The sequence below is a fragment of the Chaetodon trifascialis genome, chromosome 24, assembly GCF_039877785.1.
Source record: "Chaetodon trifascialis isolate fChaTrf1 chromosome 24, fChaTrf1.hap1, whole genome shotgun sequence".
NCBI classification, from domain to species: domain Eukaryota; kingdom Metazoa; phylum Chordata; class Actinopteri; order Chaetodontiformes; family Chaetodontidae; genus Chaetodon; species Chaetodon trifascialis.
In genome coordinates, this window is record NC_092079.1 from 11875136 (window position 1) to 11889866 (window position 14731).

At 44.8% G+C, this 14731-nt stretch overlaps 2 protein-coding genes across 2 annotated transcripts in view; one reads left to right on the top strand and one right to left on the bottom strand.

Annotated features, from left to right (window-relative positions):
- The window catches only part of creb3l1 (cAMP responsive element binding protein 3-like 1), a 24976-nt gene extending 14170 nt beyond the window's left edge, over positions 1 to 10806 (top strand). Inside the window, exons 4-13 of the mRNA XM_070958137.1 lie at positions 2239 to 2393; positions 2482 to 2563; positions 2715 to 2920; positions 3170 to 3316; positions 3475 to 3533; positions 6144 to 6212; positions 7799 to 7901; positions 8011 to 8155; positions 9068 to 9236; positions 9318 to 10806. Of these exons, the coding sequence (XP_070814238.1) occupies positions 2239 to 2393; positions 2482 to 2563; positions 2715 to 2920; positions 3170 to 3316; positions 3475 to 3533; positions 6144 to 6212; positions 7799 to 7901; positions 8011 to 8155; positions 9068 to 9236; positions 9318 to 9354 (1172 nt within the window). The 3' untranslated portion in view covers positions 9355 to 10806. The remainder of the gene's footprint in view (positions 1 to 2238; positions 2394 to 2481; positions 2564 to 2714; positions 2921 to 3169; positions 3317 to 3474; positions 3534 to 6143; positions 6213 to 7798; positions 7902 to 8010; positions 8156 to 9067; positions 9237 to 9317) is intronic.
- On the bottom strand, positions 10801 to 14705 carry harbi1 (harbinger transposase derived 1). The gene is made up of 7 exons (XM_070958138.1): positions 14631 to 14705; positions 13893 to 14058; positions 13608 to 13810; positions 13433 to 13520; positions 13137 to 13344; positions 12875 to 13050; positions 10801 to 12734 (listed from the first exon to the last, which is right to left on the bottom strand). The coding sequence occupies exons 1-7, from the start codon at positions 14654 to 14656 to the stop codon at positions 12534 to 12536; spliced, it is 1068 nt and encodes a 355-aa protein (XP_070814239.1). The 5' UTR covers positions 14657 to 14705; the 3' UTR covers positions 10801 to 12533.
- Positions 14706 to 14731: the final 26 nt, after the last annotated feature.

Below are 14731 nucleotides of genomic sequence, written 5' to 3' on the forward strand. Positions count from 1 at the left end.
TTTATTTGATTGTAAACTGAATATATTTGAGTTGTGCGCGTAGGTTGGATATAAAAAGACATTTGAAGCCATCACAAAGGATTTAGGAAGTTATAATAAGCAGTCAGGCCTTTCCTCTGGTGCAAACATCACTTCAGAACGTCCCAGTCCGGCAGGCGACCGGGCTGATTGACGTGAGGTTTGCTGACCCTTTGCATTGCCGTTTTTTCCCCAGCGCGCACACAGCTTGTAAACTTCAGAGCATTTTACCAGCACGATGTTGCTTGGAAACCAGGAGGTGATTAAAATGACGTTGACCCCCGACGCGCGCACACACAGCAGCCCGTGTCTTGTTAAACAGCCACTGCGCTCTTTCCATACACCATGGGGGCCTTTTGGTAGTTTGTGTGTGCGTGAGCTGCGACAAACATCAAAGTGTCCTTCCTGGTGTTTACGTCTTATTCTAAAATGAAAAAAGCTGACTCGCTGAAACATCACACACCCCTCCGTCTCTACCTGCAGCCGCTTCATCATGTCATGGCTCAGAACATGGTTTCACTTCTCAATTTAAAGTCAAATGTTTGCTTTTTGGTGGGAGTCCTTTGGATCGGTGCCCAATCAGCTCACCTTTAAAAGGGCCTTAATTGAAAGCATACACAGTTAACCTCCATCAGTAGGTGTATTGTTACAATAACTGAACATTATTTTGAACCAAATGTGTGTAATAAAAGACATCTACATCATTTCCATTTAACGTAATGGTGCAGCGACATAACAGATGTTGGCTGATGACTGTATTTTATCTAAGTTTATAGCAGCACTTAGTGTTGCACTGCCATAACGTTTGGGGACTTGCAAGAGGCAGATTAAGAAAGAAAGAAAAAACAGTGGTTAAAACTGATGCAGCAGAACCAGATATCCCATATTTATTCCCAAGTATGGGTCAAGCGGAAACAAAAACTACAATTCCCATAAGACAGCTCAATTGCATGTTTCATCACACCCTGCCTGCCTGTCACACCCCCACATTTTTGTTTGCGATCCAGCTTTCTGTTATGAATTAAAAGCCTTAAAATCGGGGATTTCATCAGATTCAGCAAAGCCCACCCAGAGCCACAGAAGACGTTAAAGACCGGTCTCCACAAGCAGTGTTTCCCATGGCGAGTAAACTGATCCTCATGTGTAAAATTGGTGGAGCGCTCCTTTAAAGGCTCCTCCCGTGTAAGACGTCTAGTCAGTTAGCTCTGGATCGTGTTGATTGCAGCATCTGGAGTTGAGTTAGTTGGATAGTGTGCGGAGTAAAATCTGGAAATAACCACATTTGGAGCAGTTAGCTGTTCCAGGTTTAATTCAGTGCCCTGACTCACTAATCCTGCTTTGTAAGACAGACTGCAGCAGACATGACCCTCTCTTGCCAGTGGCAGGGTTTCCTTGAGGTCCGCAGTTTAAGCTCACTGTGGTCCAGTGGTGGCTGCAGGAGGTTCGCTGACGTCCAGGCTGAAAACAGCCCTTTGTTAAAACAACACGAGGGGCTGCGCTGCTGCGGGCGTGTTGCTTTAGGGACCAGTGGCATAAGACTCAGGGGTTGGCTGCTGCTGGTGAGGAGGACCAGAGCGTCTTCATCATCTTGCCCTCTAGGACACCAAATATATACGAGGAGTGCCAGTGACTAACTTTCCTGCAGCTCACAGTAGACTAAACCACGTACCTGCAAGATGCTCTTAGAAATATATCCTCATTGTGTTTTGGTGAACCTCCTTCAAAATTGTACTCTAACCTCATTGTTGGGTCAATGATTATGCATATTTTCGACGGTGTTGAAAGGCAGTGACTGTCTTTTTCTCGGGGAGGACACTGAAGACGAGTTGCTGGTTCAGCCCAATCTTTTATTTCAGGGTAGATACACACTCGCTGGAGACAAATTATGCACCACAGTTGCCAGAGCGACGTCTTCCTGCAGTCTATAATGACCGGCTTTGTCAGGAAGTGCTCAAATGTTTTGGGGAAGCTCTTTGAAAGTGTGATTTATAAGCTACCAGTTACTTCCCATTGGAAGACCTACAGCAAAGCCTCGCTGGAGACAGATAGTTAGATTTACTTAAGTTGCTCAAAACATTGTGGTTCATGCTGCTTTTTGAACTTTCTGGGTTAGAATTAAAGTTTGATTATTTAATTTCGACCTTTGACTTGATAGTTTCAAAAAGAAAAGAACAAAAGCACATTTCTGTGTTTCTTTGGTGTTTATTGTCTTTCCCTCAGAGTTTGAATGGAACTTCAGTCAGGACCTTTCAGCCATCCTGGTGAAACAGGAGGAGCCTGACGTGGGTCAGCGGTTAGATCCTCAACCTCTGGAAGGCCCCCCTCTCATATTGAGCCCCGCCCCGCCACACAGGGGATCGCCATGGAGACACACGGTTAGCATCCTCAGCCTAGCATTACAAAGTGTTAGCACTGATGTGAACTTCATCGGCATCACTCTCGGTTGTTGGTGTGTTTCTGCAGGAGCACAGTCAAGACGAAGTGAAGCCAGTGGCCATAAAAGACGAGCCCAGAGAGATTGGACAGTACCTCAGCCTGCCCAGCGGTACACACACGCGCACACACACACACACACCACAGACAGATGCACACACGTGTTACAGAGCATCACCGACACACATCTCACGAGCAGAAGTTGCCACAAAGGAGAGTAGCTGAAAGCAGAAGCACTCAGTCGACACCCCTCTCTCCTTCAGATGATGCTCTCCAGCTCCCACCCACCCCTCCCAGCAGCAACCACGGCGACAGTGACGGCTCCCTCCCCCCCTCCTCCCCGCACCTCCCTCTGCCACCGTCTTCCCCTCAACCACAACAGAGGCCAGGGGGTCGTGCCTCCTCCTCCTCCTCCTCCTCCTCCTCCTCCTCAGCCATCTCTTCTTCACCTCTCCTCACTGCACCACATGTGAGTAAAAGAACGCCACCCTGCATCTTTCCGCCCTTCTGCACCCACAGAGCTGCAGACTCAGTGAAAGTGAGAGCAGCTGGGATGCACAGGAAACAAAGGATTTTGGCTAATACAGAGAATGTAAAACATATTAAGGTTGAGATATTCGGGGGAGGCTGTTTCATTTTTGTGCATATAAGAAATGATGATGTGTCAAATGTGATCGTGCAACATATAGATTGATGTGGTTCTTGCTTCATTGTGCAGAAGCTGCAGGGTTCAGGGCCCCTCATGCTGACAGAAGAAGAGAAAAGGACCCTGGTTGCTGAGGGTTACCCAGTACCAAACAAACTTCCTCTCACTAAGAGTGAAGAGAAGGCACTGAAGAGAGTCCGACGGAAGATCAAAAATAAGGTAAACGCTGCACCTTTCATTCAGTTTGTGCTCTGAACATCACAGAAGCAGTGCAAGCAATGTGCTCTGACAAATGATGCTGAAACAGAAACATTATAAGCATCCAAACAAAGAGATTTGGGTGCCTAACACTGAGAAACGTCTGTTTTTCTACCCAGATCTCAGCTCAGGAGAGTCGGAGGAAGAAGAAGGAGTACGTTGAATGTCTGGAGAAAAAGTAAGGCTCGGAAAACAAATCATTTTTTCCATTCCTTTCCCGCTCCTTTTGGTTTACCTTTCTATCTGTCCGTGTGTATTTCCAAACCTTTTTTCCCCATTATAGTCCACTCAAACAGTATTAAAGTAATGACACTGCACTGTATCAGTGGTCCATGCAGAGCTCCAGATTATCCATCACAGCGCAGTTCCTGAATTGATCTGTAATTCATCCCAAATTAAAAACCTAATCAATCCACTGTCTGGAATGTATTGTACCAAGCTGCTGTCAGTGGCATAGGGATTGAATTTTGAAGGATAAAACTGGTGTTATTCAGTATTTTTTTATATCCCGTGAAAAGACCGAAACCAACGATGTGTCACGGCCTTCAGAATTCTTGCAATAAAATTGGTCGCATGTTATCTGGCCACGATTCCAGTGTCAGACAGGGGTTTCAGAGGCTGTTCAACAGTCTGAAGGACTTTGTTTGAAGCATACTGAAGGCTGAGTCTGTCTCTCAGTACTTCCTTACTTTGTCTGTCGCTCGCAGCCACAATGTCCATGACTTTTTACTGAGGACATCAATCTTTAAAAACTGAAAAATGTACTTCCATGGTTAAAAAAAGGCCCAGTGGACTTCCAGTTAAACAGTATGGTGCACATCTTCCCAGCACAACGGGAAAAATGGGCAATAAGGCGAGTAGTCAAGCCCAAAATCAGGCTGTTAAGACTTGTAGCAACATGGGGGATGACTGTGTATCACCGCTAATGGAGAAACTTCAAGAGCAAGAGCTTGAAAAGCTGTCACAGCAGAGAGGATGAGACCAGCCTGTCTGACCGCAGCGACAGGATGACGCAGCTGGAACTTGACGTGAGTGGGCTCCAGTTAAACCTCAGTCAGCAATGGAGGAGAATACGGCACCCAAAGAGAAAGTGGACGACCATTCGAAACTGGAGGGGAAAGATGGTCTGGCCTTAACCACTGCAAGACTCACTGCAGCCAAACCACACATCAGCCTTGTGTCCTACTCATGACAAGTGACACTTTAATGTCAGGTGGGCGAACAGGACGCTCGACGAAAGTTATTACCTGAAATGGATTATGGGAAAACGTTGAAAGCTTTTATCCGTGTGCGTATCATTTCTTTCAATGCACAGCCTTTACAAATCACAGCCCCCCTCTGATACTTCTGTCTGATTAACTAATTAACTTAGTCTGTGTGAACCAAATGTGGTCCCGACTTGAGACCTGCCTCCCCAGCATCACGTCAGAGGAACGTGTTGTCTTTTTGGATGTAATTTTGTTGTTTTCTGGTACCTGGAGCAGGTGCTTCTTGCCCAAAGCTCGAACTGTTTGGACGTCTTTTTGACACCCGTTCTTGACATTTCCCAACCCTGTGCCCCTTAATTGCTCTCTTTTGTGTGTCTCCTGTTGAAGGCAGGTTTACCTGATGCCAAGCTGAGACAGCCAAACGATGTATGTTGTTCTAGAGATAGATAGATAGATAGATAGATAGATAGATAGATAGATAGATAGATAGATAGATAGATAGATAGATAGATAGATAGATAGATAGATAGATAGATAGATAGATAGATAGATACGGCTATCCTTCACAGCAACCAATGAATGACTTTCCCTCCTTCTTCTACAAGCTGTATTTAAGCTTGTTGCATGTCGTCCAGAAAGCAGCCATGTTGGCTCGTAAGCTGAACCTGACCGTAAGCCTTTGTGTACATAATTGTGCTCTTTATGCACATCGCTGGCAGAGGAACACATGAAAACTGGCAAAAGACAGGAAAGATAGAGTTGTGTAATCCTGAAGCGAGCTTGGCCCTTGAAGTTCAGTTAAGAGGTAGTTTTTGTCTTTGGAGCTGAGTGTGGTAACAGACACCAGATTACTGTAGGGGATTAAAGTGGAGTCAGGTACGAATGTCCACATGAGCACATCTTACTAACAGAAAGCATTTCATCATCACGAGTGAACAGAAACTCCTCCTCCTCTTCTTTCCTTTGTTATTCTGCCCATTTCGTGCAATGGCAGGACTCCATTAACCTGCTGAATGTGAGTCAGTGGGACTGAAAGAGAGGCGCCTTGAGTGGCTTTCATAGCCAAAAGTGAACTGGTGCAGTCAGTTGATATATATCCAAAAGGTTCATACAAAATGCCCTGTTAATCCCATGAGAGTGTGTGTCCTCATGCAGGTTCCTCTGAATCAACACAGTAAGAGGAGCAAGAAGAGGTGTGCAAGCGCAGAAATCCTCCTCTCTCTGTCCTCTTTGTGTTTGTGTTTCTGTTTCGGACATAAGGACGGGATTATTGGAAGACATCTCAGAAAGAAAACAGCAGGGCGACTGGCTGAAAGGAATGTATGAATGAGCCGTGTTCAAACCAAACACAGGAGGAGATCAGGCGGATTCTGAGCAACCGAACACAAGATGGGCAACAGACGATAATGGAAATCAGTAGGAGGCTGGGAGGAGAGCGTCTCTCATTCTGCAAACTGTTGGTGGATGCTGCTCAAAAATGACATACAGGAGAATGAATCTGGTGTCTTGTATGTCCAGTCCGTCCATATGTATAACATTTGATCTGAGAAACTAAAATCTGTCTCTGTCTGTCTGATCAGGGTGGAGAGCTACACGTCAGAAAACAGCGACCTGTGGAGAAAAGTAGAAAACCTGGAGACCGCCAACAGGTGAGGCTGCCTCTCTCACACACACACACACACACACACACGCACGCACACACACACACTGACATTAGTGTTGCGTTGTGCGCTTGATAAACTGAGGGCTGAATGATGAGTGCTGCAGCAGGGCGGGAGAAACCGCCTCTGATTCTTCTTTAATCTTTCTTGGAGCGATAACCATGATTATAACTGCGAGCAGGGAAATGTTGATTGAGCTGCAGCCATGTTGTCTTCAAAGGACGAAAGCGTGCAACTGTAGGTTATACATGTGAGTGTTTATGCTCCGTATGTTAAAACTTTTGGGGTCTGCAGTTTATATGCAGTGTGTTACATTATAGGAGTCTAAACAGAAATTTGTCGGCTCCATGAGCAAAGTGTGGACTCACCCAGCTCTCTTTGTCTCCTCTGTTATTATAACAATATGAAACCAATCTGCTATTATCCTGGAGTGGGTGGGTAGATGGGTAGATGGGTGGGTGGGTGTGGTGGGACAGAGGGTTAAGGTTTAGAGGGGGGGTCTGTCTCTGTCTGTCTGTCTGTGGCGGCTTCAGCCTGTCATTAAAGCTGCAACTTAACAGAAGCTTTCATCATGGAAAGCAACCCCCTCCCTTCCCACCGCACACACACACACACACACACTCACACTGATGAATATGTTAAACCACCACAAGGAGGAACAATGAGTTGGCACAAAGTGGCAAACATGAGTCAGCACACAGCACACTCACTCAGCGCAGGTCTAAAAAAAAAAGTTTTTAAACAAATGAGCTAAATTTAAGGTCCTCGTTTCTAAAAATTCCCCGCATGCAGTTATTAGTGGTCATTGTGTTCTGCATGCGACGGTTTCATCCGCTTTGATTCATGCAGAGCTGAGTGAGTGCTGCTGCTTTATTAGCTGAACAAGAGCAATTTGAACTCATGTAGCATTAAATATGTATTAAAAAGTGCCATCTTTGTGCTGAATATTTACACACAACCGTCCACCCAGCCAGCCAGCCAGCCAGCGTGACCTTTGGGAGCGCTGTACATTTAAAGCAGCAGTAACTTCAGCAGTAAATCACTGCGGTTTCGCATCAAAGTCCCGTGTGAGTGATGCTGGTCGGCATCATACCGTATAAGTTTATTACAGCTGGCAAACTGGCAGGTCAGTGCTGCGTTCTGCTGCACGTGATGTGAGACGCTGGACGTACATATGGACCGACTGATTCACTCACTGTTCAGTTTGCCACCTGCAGATCTGCTCCCAGCTTGTTAACTGGCTGAGGGCTGCTTCAGCAGTATCTGGTCCTCTGTCTCCACTTAGTGGTCAGAGTGTGTCCTCACATCTCCTGACAGCTCATACCATCAGAACCTTGCTCTCCAGATCCCACTGACATGCTGTATTCTAGCGGTTTTCCTCTTGTTATCTGTCCAGCCTGACTGTACTCTTTGCTTACTCTGGCTAACTGACGATGCAAAAAAAAAAAAGTTTGCTTTAATGTCCGATCAAGCCCGTATTGAGACCTGTGCAAGAGGAGAGAAATGACTGCAGGAGCATTGGGCGGCTCTGCACAAACCATCAGTCAAATGATGCCTTTAATTTCTCTCTTTAGGTCTCTCCTACAGCAGCTCCAGAAGCTCCAGTCCTTGATTTCAGGGAAAGTTGTTCCCCGCTCTTGTAAAATGGCCTCAACTCAAACAGGAACGTGCCTCATGGTAAATATATTCTTGCTGTTATTGACAAGCTCTTGGATATTGTTATTTAAGTGACTTCATGACAAAGTGACATTTGTTAATGCGAGCGTTTCTCACCTCCTCTGCGCAGATGATGGCCGTGTGTTTTGTCCTGGTGTTGGGCTCCTTCTCTCCCTGCCTCTCTCCCCTCTCCCTCCTCACCGACACCTCCTCCTCCTCCTCGCATCCCTCCTCTCCTTCTCTTCCATCAGCGGACCTCTACACCACCAGTCAGGGTTGGTATTGAAGCACACTCAAAAACTCTCCTTTAACGTACCCACAAACTTTCCTTCTGCACGGCCCCTTTAGTCATAATACATTTCCCAGAGTGCCTTTCAACAAGTTAATACTTATAGATAGAGACTGAAAAACATCACATTGTGTAATGTCTAATGGCAAAAGTATGACTGAGTGAAAGGCAGTAAGACTCATTATAAGAACAATAAATCAAGTGCAGCGTTCCACACCACAAACATATTTCTCTCAACACGTGAAGACGATCCACTTTCTTGCTGCATTCCACTTCCCTATAAATTCACTGTCTCTAACCGCTTACTCTTGGGAAACCCCCGCTGAAAGTTAGGCTGTGATCATGTTAAATACCACTCCTCTCTGCCAACAACCATCCTCTGAGTGGTACTGGAAAAAGTCTGCTCGACTGTAACCATCGGGGGCTGAAATTGGCCATATTGCCCTGCAGTAGGGGTGGAGGTGGGAGGGGTTAAAAGTCCCTGCTAGGGGCCCCTTGAGGCCACGATGTTCATAACACCCTAAAATACACCCTAGATATGATTCTTTTGGATAATCTTGTGGTAAACTGTGCGTGAGTTTTCATATTTCTTGTGTGCACGTCATCTTTATTGCTTACATTTAATTTCAGCTCCTTTAAATCCGTTAAATTTCACCCAACAGGCCCAGTTACCATTGAGATATCTCACTTTTTATGTTCAGCAGTTGATAATTCCTTTAATGACATGGTGCCTGGTAGCAATACTTCCTTTTCTTTGCTTGATAATTGAGTGCACACTGCCGCTGTCACTTCCTAGGAAGGACTTTTTGGCTGAAGTCTACGAAATGAATGAATTTGACAAGTCACTGCAGCCCGAATGGCATGAGAGTGAAAACCAGTGTGTGTCTGTGCGTTGCAGTCCGTTCCCGCAGCCTGCTCTTCTACAACGAAGGGGCTCCGCTGGAGGAGAGCTTAGCGACGTCAGAGGGAGAGAGGCCACAGTCAGAAGGCCATTCCCACGTCCAGACAAGCCGATACACAGCTGACGCACACAGCAACCAGACAACTGGGCCCAAGCTAGAGCGGAGGTACGAACACGTGGAGATTGTTTCATGTCTTCAAACCTCCAGTGTCCTCTCAGCATTAACAGTGTCCTCTCCTCTCCTCAGAGAAACAAAACCAGACGGAGTCTCAGAGTTCTTCTGACACGACCTGACGCCCGATTTCTCACCTCTGACCCCTAAAAAGGCCTAACCGTCCGGATTCCTGAACTCAGCAGGCTTCATCAACCTCCACCAGGACCAAAATCTGCATTACTTCACCGTCATCCCTTCAGACAGCCGTCCCATCCTCCACAGCCGGTTCACTGCCCTTACACAGATTCTGCTCCACCTGAATATACTTGATTTTAAAAGGACAATCTTATTGGAATTTCCATTTTTGTGTATGAAAATATTGTGTAATTCTAAATGCACAGCATGTAATTTCTGCCAATCAAAACAGCAAAAACGAAAGCGTTTTCTTCATCGTCAAACAGCCAACATGGCCGATGAGAGTCTATCTGACGTGACTCAGGCAGAAATCATGTTCACGGACGAGGTAATGTATTGAGGTTTTATTCACATTAAGTAAGTTGCGTTTGCAAACTTCCTTCTTCGCTCTCCGACGTATCATCTGGTGTTTCCCCCGAAGTTAGAGCTACTAGAGGAGGTTCAGGGGATGTGACGCCGCTGACAGGTGACCAAATTAAACGCACTGTTTGAATGAACATTTGGGATAATGTCAGTACAAAGTCAGTTAAATAGATAAAATAGGTCTAGTTGTTTTTCGACGTTTTAATGTGAAAATGTTTAAAATTCAGGAATAATATTTTAGAGATATATTAAAGACGTAAGATCTTAAAGAACCTCTCGTCAGTACACAATAAGTCACTTCATCATCACCACAAACAAGTCAGACCATTGCCAAGGAGATATGAGCTACTGTGCGCTGCACTGTTTACTCGCTGAGTAAGCAAACAGCCTCATGGGAAATGTGGTCTCAACTCATGACCTCCACTGTAGGACCCTCTTTGACATCCACATGGTGCACGTATCTCACTGTCACGCTTCCCCAGAGGCCCAGGTAGCATCTTCAAATGTTTCGTCTTCCCGAAAGTCCAAAAAAAGAAAGTTCAGTCATTATTGGATCATGAAAATTATCGTCGATTCATTTTCTGTACATCAGCTAATCGGAATAACCGTCATAACGATCTGTTCTCAGAACAGTGCGTGATGAACGCGACGTGTTGCCACTAGCTTGTTGAAAATGTCTGAAAGGAAGCTGTGCCATTTCAAAAGTGCCTTCCACTTAAGTCAATTATGACCGACTTGGCCTTTAACGACTGAAGCCCACACTCAACTATAAACCTTGAAACGTGACTCTGACTGCTCACACTGTTTGTTGCTGGCCTCAGATTTAGCTTGTTTTTCTAATCACTCTGGTTCTTCTTTCTTTTGACTAATCATAACCTGGATGAATGTTCAGGGTTTATCTGTCTCTCGTTTATGCCTGCAGCTGTATTTAGGGGGCATGGCAGTAAAAGCTCAGCAAATCCACCTTCACCCTGAGCCAGCCTTGGTTCCCAAACAGACATGTTCACAGTTAAGAGCCACGACAAAACACGGAATGATTTATTTTTCCACTTTTTAAATCCGTCTCCGAAGTTTAGCTTTTGACTTTCAACAGACCAAAATTCTGCATCATTTTGGGGGGAAACCATATTTTCATATCAAGGGACCGTGAAAGGGGTCCTGACAGAGGTTGGGGAAACATGACATAAAAGTATTTTTATTGAATTAAAAATTGTATATGTAATATATTTGCAGCATCAAAAAAGGAGCATACTTAATTTATGCGACAAAAAAATAAGGAACTTGTTTTTAAGATTAGTTTATCTTAATGTCTTGTTTTTCTAAATAATGTTTACAAAAAAAACTCAAAAATCCAACTTATAATATATTCTGAGCATCAAAAAAAAGAGCATATTTAATATATGCAAAAAAAAAGGGAATTGTCTGTTGTGTTTCGGCATTTAGGATGATGTGAAGTTTTACGTGGCGGTGGAGCGTAAAACTTTGACATGATCTGTTTGTGTCTTTTAACTGTAATACAGTGTTTATGTTTCACTGCTGTCGCATGGAAACCTCACAGCGTCTTCATGATTAAAAACGCCTTTAGCTTTAACAATGGAATGTAAAAAAGAAGAAATTTTAGCCTCAAGCTGAACTTTCTTGACCCAAAAAGCCAAAAAATGAAAGTGTCACAAATCAACTGCAGAATTTCAAAAACATTGGCTTTGAAAAAACACTTCATGTACATATTTTACAGTTCAAAGCAGCAGAGGAAACCTGTCGTCACCGACAGTAAATGTGCTCATGCGACAGCAGTGTATGTTGTATTTATTCCTGTTTGTAGAAAGTGTGTATATATTGATGAAGCCAATCAGGGGACTAATACATTCCAGGAAGTAAAACACCACTAGCTTTGCTATCTCTATGATTTGAAGGCAAACCAGGACACAAGCAGAAACTCTGTTCCTTCACCACTATTCTAACAAAAAAGCAACTGCTTTAAAGGTCCTGGTATTCCTTCAAATTAGAAGCTATGAAAACAGACATTTCACTGTCCCAGTCCAAATCCTCGAGGGAATAACAAGATCCCCAAAATCCCCAAAACATTTCAATTAAGACCGATTTTCTGTATGCATTTCCTTTTGTGTCCCTCGTGCCGAGCGTACACACAAACATCATGTGACTGCAGCTTGTCGCACAAACACCCTGTTATTCTCAGCCTTATCAGTCTTAATGCACCAGTGTACATAAATAATGACAACTATGTAATGTGCAGTTGTTGTAAATAAGGGCCTTGTTTTTGTATTGTGACATAGTCCGAGATTTTCACCTGTGGAATCACGTGGGGGGGGGGGGGGGGGGGGGACCAGTGGATGTGTGGGGGAGGAAGATGTCAAGTGGGGAGGGATTAAAAAAATAAAGGGAGGGTGACTTCTTCCACTTGTAAAGAAACCTTGATAACACAGCAGCTGCACACAGTTTGAATAGCCGTAAAACAAAAGGAGGTGCTTGATTACTTTGACCTGTCCGTCAGTATTTGGAGAATGTTTGTTTGACAAAGAATAATCAAGCACTTTCCAGGGAGTTATCTGAAATGTGTTCGGGTACCATGTCGTCTTGGTTTGTTGTATAGCGTCTTGCATGTTCCTCCATATATAAGTATGTTATCTTAGTGTAGTCCGTAGAGTAGAAACCAGCAAAATATTAAAAAACTGCATCAGCAACTCTGTCTGTGGACTTGATTTGAATGTGTCTTGATTCAGTCTCAGCAGTTTAGCTGAAGTGTTTGAGGATGAGCTGCTTTCGGAGCTCCTCTGCCTGGCTGTCGCGGTCCTCGGGCCTCTGTTCGAGGCTCTCGGGCTGCTCCAGAGGGTCTGTCCTCTCCAGGGTCCAGGCGTCCAGTCCCGACTGCAGGGAGGCGTTGTGGAGAACGCAGCAGGCCAGCAGGATGGACGAGCTCCTCTCTGGAGAATACTGCAGCGAGCACGGGGAGAGATGGGAACTACATTACTTCCTGAACAATACGTCATCTTTTTCCTTCTTTTTAATGGAAAATTTGATGACGTTTTGCTTTGGGACAGATTCACATAGAACAGAGAGGTGTAGTGAAGTACCTGCAGGTATCCTTTGGTGCCATCTAAGCATCTGAATCTGGTCTGGATGGCTCTGAAGGTTCTGTCCACTATCTCATGTGTAGCAGTGTGGGCCAGGTTATATTGAAACTCTGCAGGGGACTCTGGGTAGTCAACCGGGGTCATCAACCACTTCTTTAGAGGATAACGGCGGTCACCTAGGAAGCAGAAGAGGACTTTAGACCTTTTCCAGACCTTTTCAGAGTCTACAGAATGACGTCAGAGTCTGAAGTCCATGTCTCACCCAACAGCCAGCCCTCCTCTGTGTCCTGCAGCTGTTTGTAGAGAGCAGATCTTTCCAGAACGTCGGTGTCTTTGAGTCCACCTGGCCAGTGGGTTTCTGCGCTCAGTAACAATCCTCTGGCATCACAAACCAGCTGACAGCCCACAGAGTGAAACCCCTTCTTGTTCACATACGATGAGTCTTCGCTGTTTGGAGCTTTGATGGTGACCTGGAGATGAAGGGGAAAGGGAGAAGGGAGAATCAGTGAGGCTGTCACCTGTGTACACAGTGTTCAAAAGTGTTCAAACATTAGAAACCTGAACACAGTCCAGCACTCCCAGCACTCCTGGGAATCCAGCCACCCTCTGAAACTCCTGGAAGGACTGCTCTCTGCTGGAGGGCTCTCTGTTTGGGAAACATTGCTGTCATTGCACACTTTCTTATGCACCTACAGTGTGTCAGTGTATCCAGGAGTGAAGCATGGCATCATACCTGTTGAATGTGATGAACTGGGGAGCTTTCTCCACCAGGGCTCTGGTCACATTGGACACACATCTTGACATTGATGCCTGGCTGATCCCTATAGTATCTCCCATAGAGGTCTGGAATGACCCAGATGTGTAGAAGCCCAAAGCAGCCAACACCTGGACCTCAGGACTGATGGCTCTGGACCTCTGGGTCCGTCTGCAGAGAGCCTAACATGCACAGTACAGACAGAGCATCTGCAGATTTACACAAAGACACATTTAACAGGATACTTCATCGGCACACACTCACCTCTCTGAGTAACTCCACCAGATACAGGATGAACTCTCTGGGGAAGCCAAACTGCGTGAGGAGGAAATTGTCAGAGACAGAGTCCAGCTCAAAGCGGTCCAGGGTCTTATGGCCTCGACCGTGTAATAGTAGATCACAGTCCAAGATGGCTATAGGGATCGCCATGCTGTGGGTGATAATAAATATATATCAATACAATATTATTCTACTCTTATTTGACATTTATAGTTTTACATTTTAATACTGTAAATACACTCAGAACACAATCATTTCCACACTTTGTTCTTTGCCTCAGTAAGATTTGGCCTTTCAAAACCTATTGATGGTGCCTTCATCAAGACAACATTTTGTCTACATTACTGTAGTAATTAATCTCTTTTGATGTGTATATTACTATTTTTATTTGTTTCAGCTGAGTACAGTGCCAATGCAGCCCTTGCTGGCTGAAAAAATGTGGAAAGTTGTGACTTTCCAGAACGTAAACCCTGTCTTCTTCTTTTTTTGAGGATAAATATCAGGAAGCCACTAACGCTAACGTTACGTACGCATTGCTGTATAACTGAATCAGGTCAAGCGTACGCGCTAACCAGCTAGCTAGCCACCTAGCATGCGAGGTTTCCCGATATCAGCGACGCGTACTTTTGGAGACAACTCTATTAACACACGTAGTTGAGTGGCCGTAAGTGAGAATGAAAGCATAATTAATTTATTTTTCATTATAATGGAAAACGCTATTACCTTAAAAAAAAAAAGTCATGCAGCATTCATCAACCAAAACAAGCCTCAGAAATACGCAGCTTGCTACGCAGATTCGCAGATTCGACACAGGAAGTGGTTTT